The following is a 14381-nucleotide window of genomic DNA, read 5'->3' as shown; positions in this document are numbered from 1 at the left end:
ATCATTTTGAAATTGCAACTCAAAAAATCTTTCTTAGGAATCACTGTCGTTCAGATCCTCCGCAGACGCGAAGTACACAGCGGTGAAGACTGTTAGGCAAAAAATATGAGCTGCCTTTAAGAAAATATAAACTCTACAAATTGTACCTTATTTAATTTTCTTTTTTATAATAAAGAACTATTTGAATTTCGAATATCAATTTAAAATTTGACGTCAAATTCGAAATATAAAAAAAAACAGTCCGTCTCAAAAGTGTCGAGCTTCAGTAGTAGACGCGCGGTCGTCGGGAGCGCACGCCACGATGCTCCAATAATGCGGACGCTAATAATAATATACATCGCGACGCTAGTGCAGTGCTATAGAAGTGGTGATGTTGTGAGGGGTGTGCGACATGGTGGACGGAGTCTCATAAGACATGGCCGGTCCAGGGTTCATTTCACGCGGATGCACGGCCGGGTCCGGGATCTGGTCGCCCAGATTGAAGCCGAAAGGAGTAGTGAGTTAGGTAAAGTGCTACTTTTTTGGTACTTTTTAGTGCTAAGTGCTACAATATAAGGTGTTATAATAATATAACAATGATCATAAAGCATGTTTTAATGTAATATTTCAGGCGTAAAGTTGTATTTTCTCACATTTTCCGGCTCGAAATGAGTTACGTTCGGCTACATTCTAATTACGCCAGACGTTTTAAGTACGAAAATTATACTTCTCATTAAATTTATGAGAAATTTAGGTTTGTTATGATGCTAATAAAATTACGTTGAGCTAAGAACTCTTAAGAGCCTCTGGGAAATTAACTTATGATAATATTTGATCGCTTTCCAATAAAATTACGTATTAATTTAGGACTCCGTTATTGTTATAATAGGCAAACACGTGTACTTGGAATTGATTTAAAAATATTTGAAGTATTATTCTATGTAATGTGAAATTGCGGTTTTAAATTAATTATATGATTTAGGGTGGGTTTGTTAATTTAATAGAAAACTTTAATTTTATTCATAAAATAAAGTATGGGAAAATAAATATTCAAAATTATTCCTCCGATAAAGTTATCTGGCGGTGAAAAAATCAGCCCTTAAAGATAAAGATAAAGGGAGTTTATTTGCAAATATGGATTTTACAATTAAATGTGGTGATTAAGTAAAAACAAAATATAAATCCAAAAATAAAATTTTTATTTGAGTATTAATACAAATTAAATTTTTAAACATAATAATTTAAAAAAAACTAAAAATTATATAACCTAAATATTTATATATTTTTATATTTAAGTTATAATATATTTTTTACTAAATAACAATAATAACCATATATTTACAAACTACTTGAAAGAAATTAAAAAGCTTAAAATTAAAATTTAATTCCCTTAAATCAACAGTTGTACAAAATAAGCACTTACATCTAAAAATATAAAGCATAAAACCGACTGACATAATCAAGACTAATTTCCAAGGATTGCCTTGCAGGGGATGTAGGCAATTCATCATTTGTCAGCCATAATCTCTCGCCTTCCCTACCACGTAACAGAATACACAAATCATTTCACGTATTCCCATGCCATAAGGAGACAATGCGATTCTCCATCTTAATGCCAAATTAATAAAGTTTATAATTTATTACGCGTAGAAGACGAAGCTTAGCGGATCTTAAGACTCGGTTTTTTGTTAATGAAATAGGTGGGTAATTTGTTTTTGTTTTGAGTGATTAATGGTTTTCGAATTTGAATTTTTTTCAGTGTCATCGTGGATTTTTTGTCGTGAGTTTTTTAAATAATCAACAGAGTACCGTTTGGACTTAGTAATTAACCTTAAAATTGTTTTACCTTGAGTTTCAAGAACAAAGTGTTTAGCAAAAAAAGGTTTTTTTATTAGGGTTATTTAATTATCAGCTCCAGCTATTTTATATTTCTAAATCTTAAACAACCAGACTAGGTTGTTTTCTTAAGACAAAAAGTATATTACCTAATATTATTATTATAATCTAAAAATAAATTATCTAATTTTCTTTACTATTTTGGTTACTGCTTTCAAATAATATTTAGATTTTGGACACCCCTTACCCAGCTAAAACATGCAATTTTGGCAGTATACCACTATAACTATGGCGGTTGGCAGGCAAATTGGTAATCTCAGTTTGGTACAAGAACATACACTTGATTTATGGTCTCTTGGTTTCTTGCCTCCATTGAGAACTAGCCACCGAACACGACGTAGCAACGATAAAAACCTATATAAAACCTTAAGATGGTTTCCTAATAATACAATATATACATACATTTATTTAAACATCCTGTAAAATTATATTTTTAAATACTACCTATAAAATAAAATTAAAAGTATTAAAAATAAGAACCTCCCAGTAGATGTCCGCCATGATAGCAGGGGTTAGGGCTCCAGAGACCTTCTCACAATTCCAAGAGAAGAACTACCTTCTTTATCAGACCCTTGATTTATCCGCCCAACGCCAGTCTAGAGTAGTTGCCGAGGCTGTTAGGTATTAACCCATTGGCCAACACTACTATCAGCACAATGGAAGTTGAACCCACATTACACATGTCGATAGCCTCGTGAGCCAAGTCAAGATATTTCATTGTCACCATATTTTACTGACGAAAATCCCGAAAAAGATAAAGAAAATAAAATATAATTATAAAGTTTAAAATGATGACCGTGAAATGTGGAGATTAGAACAATTATATAGCAAATTTCTCATACGAGAAAGAGGGTCAAAGTCCAGGAGTGGACTGTGACCAGAAGTAGATGTAGTCGAAAATCCAAGAGTCTGAAAATCCTTAGCCACATTTTTGTTATTTATTGTTCCCGCTAACTTAGTACCTGGTAACTGAGTTAGGCTTTAATCAAATCCAATTTACACAGAACAGAATAACTTTGTGAATTTTACGTAACCACTTTTTTATTTACCCTTTTTTAACTAACCCTGTGACCTTTTCCATATCAAAACGCAAAATCTTAAGTAATAATTTTTGGTACCTAAAATTGCTTAAATTATTTTCTAGATTGCCTGTCACTTCACGAGTAAGACCTAATCAACGTTAGCCAAATGGTTTCCTTTGTTGTAAGCTAGTGCTTTAGTTATTGTAAAACTAAATTGTGTTTTATTGTTAAAGAGTTAGGTTTTAAAATGGTTTATACATAAAGTTTTTTCTGGTACCTAACATTCTATAACTCCTTAGAAAGTAAGTAACTAGTCAAGGCTTAACTTAATTGAAATCATGTCACAAATTATACAACTAACTCTTTTAACATAATGTGTTCCAAATTATGATCTAGATTCTTTCAACAACTCTTTATGTGATCCATAGATTGTTCTAGCGGGTCGGGGTGTCAAGTGTATATAAACTTGTTTATTTGTAGACGCGCCCACGACACAGGAGAAAATCCAAGGATGGGGCGTGGTATTTTTTTTTTAAGTAATATCCTATAATATTCCATTTAGATACAACTCCACTAAGTATCAAAATACGGTTAAAAGCTGCAATCCCTTTTACATTTATTGTTCGACTTAATCACAACTTCCACAATCTTAAACCGCCATATCCTACACGGAACATAAGTTCACGTATGACATCGCAGATAAACTTCCTTATTATTCCGGATTTCAGTTCTCTCCAATGAATACGGAATAATTCCAAGTTTCGGCTAAAACTTGAGATTTATTCGGTGGCTGGCGCACTCGTGTGCATTTTACATTAAAGACTAGTTTCCATTAGATGTGGTCTCCGGCTAAATAGGCCATCTTTGTAACTCGCTGGAGGATAGAAACGTTTCTACAGCACTTTTGGCTTTGGTCTAAAGACTAAGAAACAGTATAATTACGTATTCTGTTGTTGTTTTATGTAATTTGTGTAGGCATAAAGATGTCTTATTATGTTGGTAATTAAGTTGTTTCTACTTTATGGGACTAATAACTCTAGTATCGGAAATTGGATATATGTATATCTCAGCTTAGTAATTTACGAAAGAAAATTAGTCAGATATTTTTTTTAAGCTTTCACATTTTTATTTCATTGCCCTAATAAAAAATAAATTGCCTAGGCATTTTCTTAATTAAGTGGGACACGTGAAAAGCACTGAATATAATTAACGAATTTCTAAAACGAGTAACTAGTTATCAAAGTCAGTGACTAACACAAAATCGGAATTCAAATCTGTTCACACGATCTCCAAATCTCTTTGTAGGTCCCTAAAATTCATATCCATAATCTCGTTAGTCAAAGTACGGAACAAAAAGTCTAGAATGACGACCTAAAAATGCTTTTATCTCTTGATACGAGGAAATTAGATGTTCATCCTACATGAAAAGAACTTTTTGGACAGATCTTTTTAATTAGATGCCTTTGTTAGGTTTTCTTATTGTTCCCTTAATCTACTCGTACTTAGAGTTTTCGAAAGTAATTAGTATTTGAAAGGGTGTGTTTGGACCTAGTTTGCTTTGGATTACCTCGTTTGTTTATTAAGCATATTAAGAGTACGTGCCTACTGAGCGTGTGTTGAGCCCGATCCAGGTTGTACGGTTGTACGTCGTACGTAAAATGAGATTTCATGTTACGGAATCGTCTTTAGCTGATATATGATGAAATGGTAACAGAAATTGATCAAATATCTTGAATATTTTTTATAGTTTGTTGTATATTACATAACATACTGGTAAAGAAAGATTTTATTCTTCAGTGGCAGTTCTTGCCTGTTGTCTAATTTGATATAGACATTAGACTTGAATGATCATAAGTATTTGTGTGTGTGTGAGTGAGTGTGTGTGACGTAGAACTTATACATCCACACCTTCACTACCTGCCTGCCTGCCTTCGCTGCCTGTCCACCGGAGCGAAGGAAGCAAGCGAAGCGGTAAAACGGAGAAATATTAACCAATAAAATTGCACAAAATCAAGGAGCGGAGATTTAATCCTATACCTCGCTCCACTCCCTTAGAAAGGCAGCCTTAGTCACCCTTTGTTTTTTCAAAATTAGAAAATAAACAAAAGAATTGAAAGTTTCAAGTGCTGAAATGCATTCCGCTTCAACTGAAACTGAATAAAAACATAATTGTGTTTGTTTGACTGCAGCAAAAACTGTATTTTTCTTGTAAAGAAAACGGACGCACATTGCTGATTCTTACAAACTTCTCTAACTACGTAGAAAAAGTTCACAAATCGATTTACATTCAGTTTTTATTTTCCGATTGCTTTTAAAACTCTTAACTTGATCGTATTTTTTACAGACTGTTTAATTCAAAAACTCTCAAGATAATTTAGAATGTATAGATATTTTCTACACCGTTGTTGTATATTTAGTGCTATTGACCTTGAATAATTATTTAGAAACCAGTAATAACATAAGATTTCAGTGTCTTGATATTAAAAACCAAATACTTGGAATAAATATTGACCAAATTATGAGATATGAAAATGCTAAAAACTACACTATACTTGTAAGATTCGTAGCAATTGGTGGTCCATTGTCTAGCTACCCCCGTGATGTAAGTTATGTATGTATGTATATATGTATACCGCCTACTAATAATTTCGAAATCAAACAATTTACATAAACACTACCGACATGAATTAGTTTTTATATGATCGCTGTTATCGTCACTAGATCAACGAGGCAGTCAAGCATTGCTTTAACATATTTAAAAAGCGTTACTGGCCTTTCAATAAAAGCCGTTTAAGTCTACCTGTCAACAGTACCTCAGATTTCTATCTACCCTCTCCAATGATACTGAATTCTTAACGAACAACTAAAACATTTACTGAAAGGGAGAGTTTCGGGCCTACTTAAAGGCGTCAAGGTAGATTCGTTAATTTTTAATTTTCTACCAAATATTCTAACACTTTCGTTCTAAATAGGAAAATACGTTTCATTTGTTTTGTTTATTTATGGGGAAGATTATAAAGTTGAATATGCTTTGGGTTAAGTAGACTATTCATTTAAGATTAAATGTTTGTTTTTCTTATCATAACGTATGCATTTATGATCAATCACTTATCTAAATACAAGTTTACATTTAAAATATGACACATTAGACATAACTTTAAAAAAGTTTCTTAGTTTGAATTACTGTATGTATGTTTGTGCGCGATTATCTTGCATTTGACTGAACTGAATTTAATGCGGCTTTTAGTAAAGTATTTTTCAGGCTTAAGAGAAGGTTTTAGGAATATTACCTGACTTAAAAAAATGAAGCGGCTGCGGAAGATGATCCGGCGGTTCACTGACTTAAAAAAAGGTTTTTTTTTTGTATTTGGTAATCGAAACAATATCTCATTATAGTAACAATCTAAAACATCATTCTTATAAAAATAAACATTTCACCTAATATCATGAAAGAGTATTATTTCAGAATCATGATCCGTTCTTATTTCATGTTCAACAGCTGAACGATTTAGTCTCAGTAGAGCAATAAAAGTTAATAAACAATATACAATTACGTGTTTCCAGACTCTTTCATTACACTTCATAAAGTATAATCTTTATATACAGTACCTATTTATTACAGCTATCATTGTATAGGTATATAAACAGCTGTTACCCAAAGAACGTAGTATCTTAGTCTTTTTTGATATAACAAGGCTCATTATTTTGTATTTCTTATGTATTCTATTAAAAATGTTTTCTTTTTTATACAAGGGTTAATGTTAAAGAAAAACATTTAACAGGATTATGTATCTTCCACAAAGGGGCTCTAAAATTATTATGGAGAGTTTAACGTGTAAGAAAACCTTTGTGGATATTCGATAACATATGGGCTATTTTTCTAGTAAAATATTCATAGCATAGATCACTTTAAGTGTGGGAGAGCTATGCTTCGGCACGACTGGAGTGATACCACAGGCTCACAGTAAACCGACGTGAAACAACTCTTGCGTTGTGTAAGTGAGATTACCGAAAGCCCAATTACCCCCTTTCCCAATCCCCGATTCCCCGACAACTCTTAAATTTCTAACGTCCAAAAGGCCGGCAATGCACCTATAACGCCTCTGGTATTTCAGGTATCCATGGGCGGCGGCGATTGGCTGATACCAAAATAAAAAATAGACAAATACAAAATATTACTTTGAGCAGTTTCCATACTCGCTAGGACGCAATAACAAAACTTTGTTAAACCATAACAAAAATCCCAAGTGTAACTTAAATAACATTTCCAAAAGTCATTACAATACTCGTATAAACGTAAACGTATCACAAAACAGGGACAAACAAAAAATAATTTAAGTGGTTTATGAATTTAATCCCAAGTCTGTCAGTTCAAGGAAAAAACATGGTGTAACTTTAAATTAAGATGGAATGCTGAACTGAATGAGTAAATAGGTGCTTGTTTTGACTGTCACTCCTACACGTCAGCTCCGATGGTGATACGAATAGACAATAGGATCATTACTCCAAGTTTTATTTGCAAATGTGCAACTTTATGCGTGAACGTTTTTTATAGCTTTGCTTTGTAAGCGAAAGATTCTTTGTAGGCTGTCTTTTGGTGGGTATCATCTGTCCTTTTATATACAATCAAGTAAATTGATCAATTAAATCTGCATATTGTTTTTGTACTATTTGATATAAAGATATGCATTTGTATAATAGGACATGCCTATATCAAGATCAGTCATTATATATTATACAGTAAATTTGATATTTTTTCTCTAAATATTTATTTCAAAAAGAATGTCTAAATATTTTTTTACACTACTTTCAAATCTAACCTAATAATTCTAAACTGAACTAATCAGTGGATTATTTAACTAAGAGTCTACTATAACAAAACTGATAGGGTTTTCAATACACAAATTCTTCATAGTAGGAACCCAGGAATCCGGAAATATGGTGCGTGATAATAGGGTTCGCACCCTCGCAATGAGAGTCTCTACCCAACCTTTCAGGATATAAGATACGTGATGTTATGCTACATCATAACGGACCACTCAGTAAAATGTACACCATTACAGAAAATGATAATAAAATTATGGAGCTCAATTATGGAAGTTTATTACGGTCATAATTAAGCTGTAATTTATTGAAAAATGAATACCCGTTCAATTAAAATATTTGAGTATAAAATTAAATAATGAAGTAATTTAAACATATTGGCTAATTACAAGTAAGTTATACAAATTATACCATGCACTATAGATTACAATTTAATATTAAACGTTATAGAGATATAGCTATCCTATTTTTATAATGTCCACCTGGTAGATTATTTTAAAACACTAAACCGTATTTTTAATTTTTCTTAAAATTTAAATACTTTCGTCGATACATTGATTTAAAATATCCCGTGACGTCACGATTTGCAACGTTTTATAGGAAAACGTGACGTAACGAACTCTACAACCCTTTTATATAAGAATTGCAAATTTGTGTCTTATATTTTTTTAATTATTTAACTGACGGACTGTCTACTGCCCTCTCAAACACAAAATAAACCCAACATTGCATTCTTACCTATAACCATTTGAATCCCTCAACTAAAAAGATATGCAAACTGTTAAAAAAACATTTAAATTTATTCTGCTATATTTCAAATTTAATTCAATTTTAACAGCAACAACAGGCGATGGCTAATTATTAATTCTAGTCCACACCTCTATTACTGAAAGCAGAAAGTTTCAGGTTCAACTATAAATTACAGCTAACGACATCTTGATCTCCTATCTAGTGTTTTCAATTAATTTCAGTTTCAGTTTCAGCGGTGTCATGAACTATACCGTAATAATTTTATATTAAAATTAAATGTTATTGAAATATTATCACGTTTAGATGGTAATTCTTTGGAAGATAGTTTTTTATTATACTGTATACATGTATTATGATATATTAATTTGGAAGTATTGTGACTTTTCTCATTACCCTTAAAAGAAAACAAAATATCTGTTTTTTTTTAAACTGAAACTGAAAAAAAAAACAGATATTTTGTACTCGTAACGGATTATACATGAAATATCAATATATTGTATAAGTATTAATTAGGTCGCAGGTGAAACGGTGAAATATACTGTGACAAAAAAAAATTTCTTCATGAATATCAGTAATCATGTTAGTCGCTCGTTTCAATAATGTAACACTGTAACAAAGTTATAGCTCAGACAATAGTTTAACAACAATATATAAATTCACACGCCATCGACAAACATCTGCCAATTCAATAAAACAAAATAAGTTTGAAATACAAAAACACAATACTAAAGTAGATAAAACTAGGGCAGGCGACAAACAATTGTTTGAGTAGGTTCACAAATTGCTAAACTTGGCCTATATCCTGAAAGTTCTGGGACAATATTTGAAGTTTTCGCTTAAAGCATCTGTCACGTAAGCGATTTTTGAGCAATGACGACACGACGAGCGTCGTTCGTACGACAGATTAGCGCCCGACGCGCTGCGGCATTTCATCCAATAAGAGCGCTGAGAGAATTTCTTGTAACCAATGAGGATATTGAGAGAATTTCTTTAGCCAATAAGATAGCTATCAGTGTGACTATGAAGCGGATAACGCTGTATACTTCTTTTGTTTGAAAGTAATTTAATAAGTTAAGAGCTGTTAGGATATTAGGTCGTTAGTTTTTGTCAACTTTAATTGAATTTGTAATGATGTGGTTATAATAAATGGGGATGGCGTTTTATAATCTCATATTACAGTTTCTTGTGATACCAAAGAAATGTTTGATTAATGAGTGAACGACGATCTGGCAATGGGTTTCGAATTCGATTCCCGGGTCCGGCAAAATATTAATGGGCATTATTCTTTTATTACGAAAATAAATCTTGTGACACGTAGTTTGGAATTGTATCCGATATATGGTAATAGGTTCACCCCCCATAGCGGGTATCTGCCCCATATCATAATATGAACTTTTAACACAAATGGTGAAAACTGGGTGTACATTGTACAGTGGCTTACTAGATGTTAAAATAGTCATACTATTTCAGTTAAAAAGAAAGAGATTTATTGATTGTTTCTGTATAATAAATGGTTTTGTCTTGTCTTCAATAGTAGGCAGCTTGTCGTTAGCCTACATTTTTACCTAACTTTTTCTGGATTATTCCGAGTTAAATAAGACTTAGACAAGTAGACTACTTACGTAACGATTTGTTTACCTTTTCTTTCAGTTTCAGTAATCCACTTGAGACATTTTTCTTTAGATTTGATTAAATGTCTTAAACTTTCAAGGACATTCTGACAGAAATGATATTAATATCGATATACATTTCAAATGTTACGTTTATCTATCAGAGAAGTATGTAGATTGTACATATATGTGCATACATTTTCCACTCATACACATTTTTTTAAAGAAAACCCTTAATTTGAGTCAAACATTACGATTTTCTCCTGTGTCGTAGCTGCGTTTACAAGCAGACAAGTTCAAGGACACATGACATCAGAACCGGAACAACAATTTGTGGATTGCACACAGAGTCGCTTCGTGCGAGAATCGAACACGGTACACGTTGTGCGGCAGCCGGTTGCACAACCACCGCGACATCGTCATCAGTCAAAATTCTATTTATATTCTGACTGTTCGGTTGATTGTAGCAAATTAAATTGTGTTTAATTCCAAATTAAATTCCAAATGATAACTAGCCTAGTTGTTAAGTCAAATCATAAACATCACATTTTAAAACCTAGTTCCTTATTTATTTTTAAACGCAACCATAAATTTGCAACTCACTGTAACTATGTTGGCAAGAAATGTACCTTCGGCACGAATTTGTAATTAGTACCTGCATACCATACGTGTAACTTCAACGAAATTAGTATTTTCAGTTAATTGGAAAAGTCATTTTCCGATTTCTACGAAGCACATTTATAATTTAGGACATTGTGCTGTTGTACTTTTTTCTAGTAAAACAGTGGCATTTTATAATTCAGCTAACTAGCAAAGTCAAATTAATTTTCTGATACCAGGAAACGTTTCATAGAAGTGCAATAATTTCAAATATTTCAGTTTTTACGTGATATTTTATTAATGGATTTGAAGTTATTGTTTAACTGGCTATATTTAATTTTTAATTTCGTATAAAATTATAGTTAAAATTTCATAAAAAGCATTTCACTAATTGAACATGAAGCCAAATAAACAACAAAGTCCAAATCGACGTCAACTTAGACAAATTCAAAGAAATACATTGAATCAGAATAACGTTTCTGAATACGTGGAGATTTGAATAAATCTGCATAGATATTTTTATTTCTGCCCCAGATTTCGCGAAAGCGTGCGGTTAAAAGTTACAGCTATGATGTGAATAAACCGTAGCCGTAGATACTCCATTGTATACAAGATACAATGAAAGTGTGATAGAAATAAAAATGAAATGTATGATCTGCTACGAGCGCGTAGCAAGCCTGCTACGGCGTAGCGTTCATACAGCTTTCGTAGCCAGACATCCGTGAATGCGAGCAATAAAAAACATCTGTGACAGAAAGGTGAAATAATACTTTTGGGATGAATGAAAGTTTTATGAATGAAAAAAATACTACTATTTTTTAAATATTCTTTCGCTTGAGTGATTTATGTGTGAAGCTAGATTTGGAATGATCTTTACGTTGAATCTATTTTGTATTGTATTTGAAGGAGATGGCGGGATGAACTTAACACCTACGATAAGGATTGACCGCAGAATGGTCTGCACGGAGTGTGGAAGGAGGGTAGGGAGGTCTTTGCCCTGCAGTGGGAAGATCACGCCTAAAAATAAAATAAACAAATAAATTTTTGTGTTTCTTAGAAAACAATCAATTTCATTGTATTCATAAATATTTTTGTTTGGTAAATGTACGTTTGATTATTTCCACGCACAGCAATGAATAACTCATCATCCATAACATTTCCTGAATACTTTATAAACCTCTATTTTCAGACAAGTTGACTACACACCATATTTGCATATTATTATTTGCTCCAACTCGCAGTACAAACGCGATAAATAAATAAACACCTCCGTTATAATTAGAAAAGGGTTAAATAAACATTGGCCCTTCTGCTACAAAATTACTTTCAACTCTAGAGAGCTTTAGCAAAAAGGTAACAACTTGTTTAAAAAAATATTCAGTACAAATTGTTTACCACGTTATTCTGGAAAGGTATAAAAATAAATGGGTATCGTGTACATAAACATTGCTGTAATTAGGCGACCGTCTTTATTTTAGATTCGGGTTTCATTATTACCATCATTAAGGGTATTATCTGAATCTTCTATTTTTAGAAATATCTTTGATACAACAAATTGTAGTTTTTTTTTAAGTAAAGTCCATTTTAACCAACTTAACTCCTAAATTTAAGCTAAAATATTAACGATATTTAGTAATTACCAACGTATAATTGACACATAACCATGAGTAACTTAGTGGCTTATGGGCAGACGTGCTCCACCGTAGGCCGCATCATCACTTACCATCAGGTGAGATAGCGGCCAAACGTCGACCCATTAAATGTAAAAAAAAAAAATGTTGATACTACGACAAACTAAGTAAATTTGACTTAAGAGCGTGATGAGTTTGGGGTGGTCGACCATAAGATTCACAACTCAAGAGAACAAGTATTACTCTCCTACGAAATTAAATTATTAACTGCATTTCACTATTGACCTACCACTTGAAAATACCACCTAGAACCAAAGCCTTTGTCATTTACTCCATATTATATACAAACACATTAGCAAATTAAGACTATATTCTTCAAACCATACGAGTAAATATACAATGACGTCGTTATTTACATTTAGAAACGTATTGTCTCCAATTTCTGAGTAATAAGAGTTATTACAGCGAACGCTCCGCTTTCTAATTGCAGACCACTTAAGTGAGACCTCGTCTTCAATTTACCTAAGGACTTCCCACACAGCATCGCTAAATACATAGCCTCTAGAGCAATAGTCCAAAGGCTACCAAAGCCATTTCAATTAAATATTAATTACATAGACCAGTACAGAAGCCTTAAGCAGAATTGTAATTATAATAATTAGATTTTTTTATTGTAGCAACAAACTGGAAAAGTAGGAGGTAATTAAAAAGAAGTGGAGTGTCTTGTTTATATACTTATCGTTTATCTCACTTCCGAGTATAAAGTGTCTCGTTGGTCATTTTTATTGGGTTTTAAAAGACGTATTGTTTAGTAGTCTAAGTAGTTCTGAGATAACACTGAGATTGAAAATAAAACCGTTGGAAAGTGGACCTTTAAGCTTCGACTGAAAGTATTTTTTACAATTGATCGTAGATCCAATGTGTTATAAACTATTAAACGTATAAAACAATAATGTACTATAGGCAGGAATTCCGATACGAGGCAAAAATATGGCACGTGTTTCGAACTAAAACTCTTCAAACCCGCACCGCATTGTTAGATAGCTAACAGGAGTTTGCAACTATTCAAATGTTTCAGATTTTTGAAACGTCCATAACTACTGAATAGTAACCTAACAAAGTCATTGTTTTAGCATATTTTTTATAAAAAAGAGGTTAACGTTCACTTGTTAATAAGCGATATAAAAGTCTACATTATCTTGGATTATCAAATTTGTTACTTACGTAAAACAAAAATTGAATTTAGACTTGAACTAACGAAACCAAACTAAGAGAAAATAAGACGTAACAATTGGTCAAAATTAAATTAATTTAGGATACAAATGATTGAAAGTATTAACTACTACCGAGAGTATTATGCAATTTATTTCCTTCGTCAATCAAAGGACCACGAAGTAACTTTAGTTTTCCTTGCAAACAGTTTCCGACTTAATCGATTCGATTGCATGGAACTTAGCACATAGTTCAGCACCAAACTTTATCGACTATCTTAATCGGTAGAATTAAGTTAACTTATGTGTGATTTTGAGATTTTATCTTAGTTAAAAGTTACCTAGTTGTGAGGTTGTTTTTAATTACAACAGTATTTTGACCAAATTCGGTACATAGGTATTCGGTATATGCCGAAATTTCGTCGTATTTCGGAAAATTCGATTAAGGAGACATTCGTATTTTTACATTCAGAGAATATTGGTTACAAAAAGCAGACAAAGCTCTTTGATTTTATTTAACATCAGCAAATGTAGGTACGTGTACAAACAAAACGTAATCCCGTAAAAAGCGTACTGAAAGATTCACGTTCTGAAACCACTTCTGAATTTTGTAGGAAAAAATCAAGGTATAAATATTGTTGAAAGGTTGTTTTTCATTCTAATCCAATTTACGTAACTCGTACGGTTCGTAGGCGAAGTCTTTGAACTTTTATTGCAGATCAACCAACATCACAAAACTTTTGGGAAACTCGTGAGTTTCCTCACAACTTCCATTTGCATGATAATCATTTTAAAAGGGAAATGATGACTCTTGAAATATGACTTCAGGGATACTTTCACCGCTTAGATTTTTAATTT

General features: G+C 32.3%; 1 protein-coding gene across 2 annotated transcripts in view; it reads left to right on the top strand.

Moving 5' to 3' along the window:
- The first annotated feature begins 280 nt into the window (after positions 1 to 280).
- LOC118276112 (probable G-protein coupled receptor 158) overlaps positions 281 to 14381 on the top strand; it is a 138697-nt gene continuing 124596 nt past the window's right edge. For both annotated transcript variants that reach the window (XM_050698643.1, XM_050698642.1), the window contains exon 1: positions 281 to 505. In XM_050698643.1, the coding sequence (XP_050554600.1) occupies positions 313 to 505 (193 nt within the window). In that variant the 5' untranslated portion in view covers positions 281 to 312. The remainder of the gene's footprint in view (positions 506 to 14381) is intronic.

This window comes from Spodoptera frugiperda, chromosome 15, assembly GCF_023101765.2.
Source record: "Spodoptera frugiperda isolate SF20-4 chromosome 15, AGI-APGP_CSIRO_Sfru_2.0, whole genome shotgun sequence".
Taxonomy (NCBI): Eukaryota; Metazoa; Arthropoda; class Insecta; order Lepidoptera; family Noctuidae; genus Spodoptera; species Spodoptera frugiperda.
The sequence above is the reverse complement of the archived record's forward strand: the minus strand, read 5'-3'. Positions and strand labels throughout refer to the sequence as shown.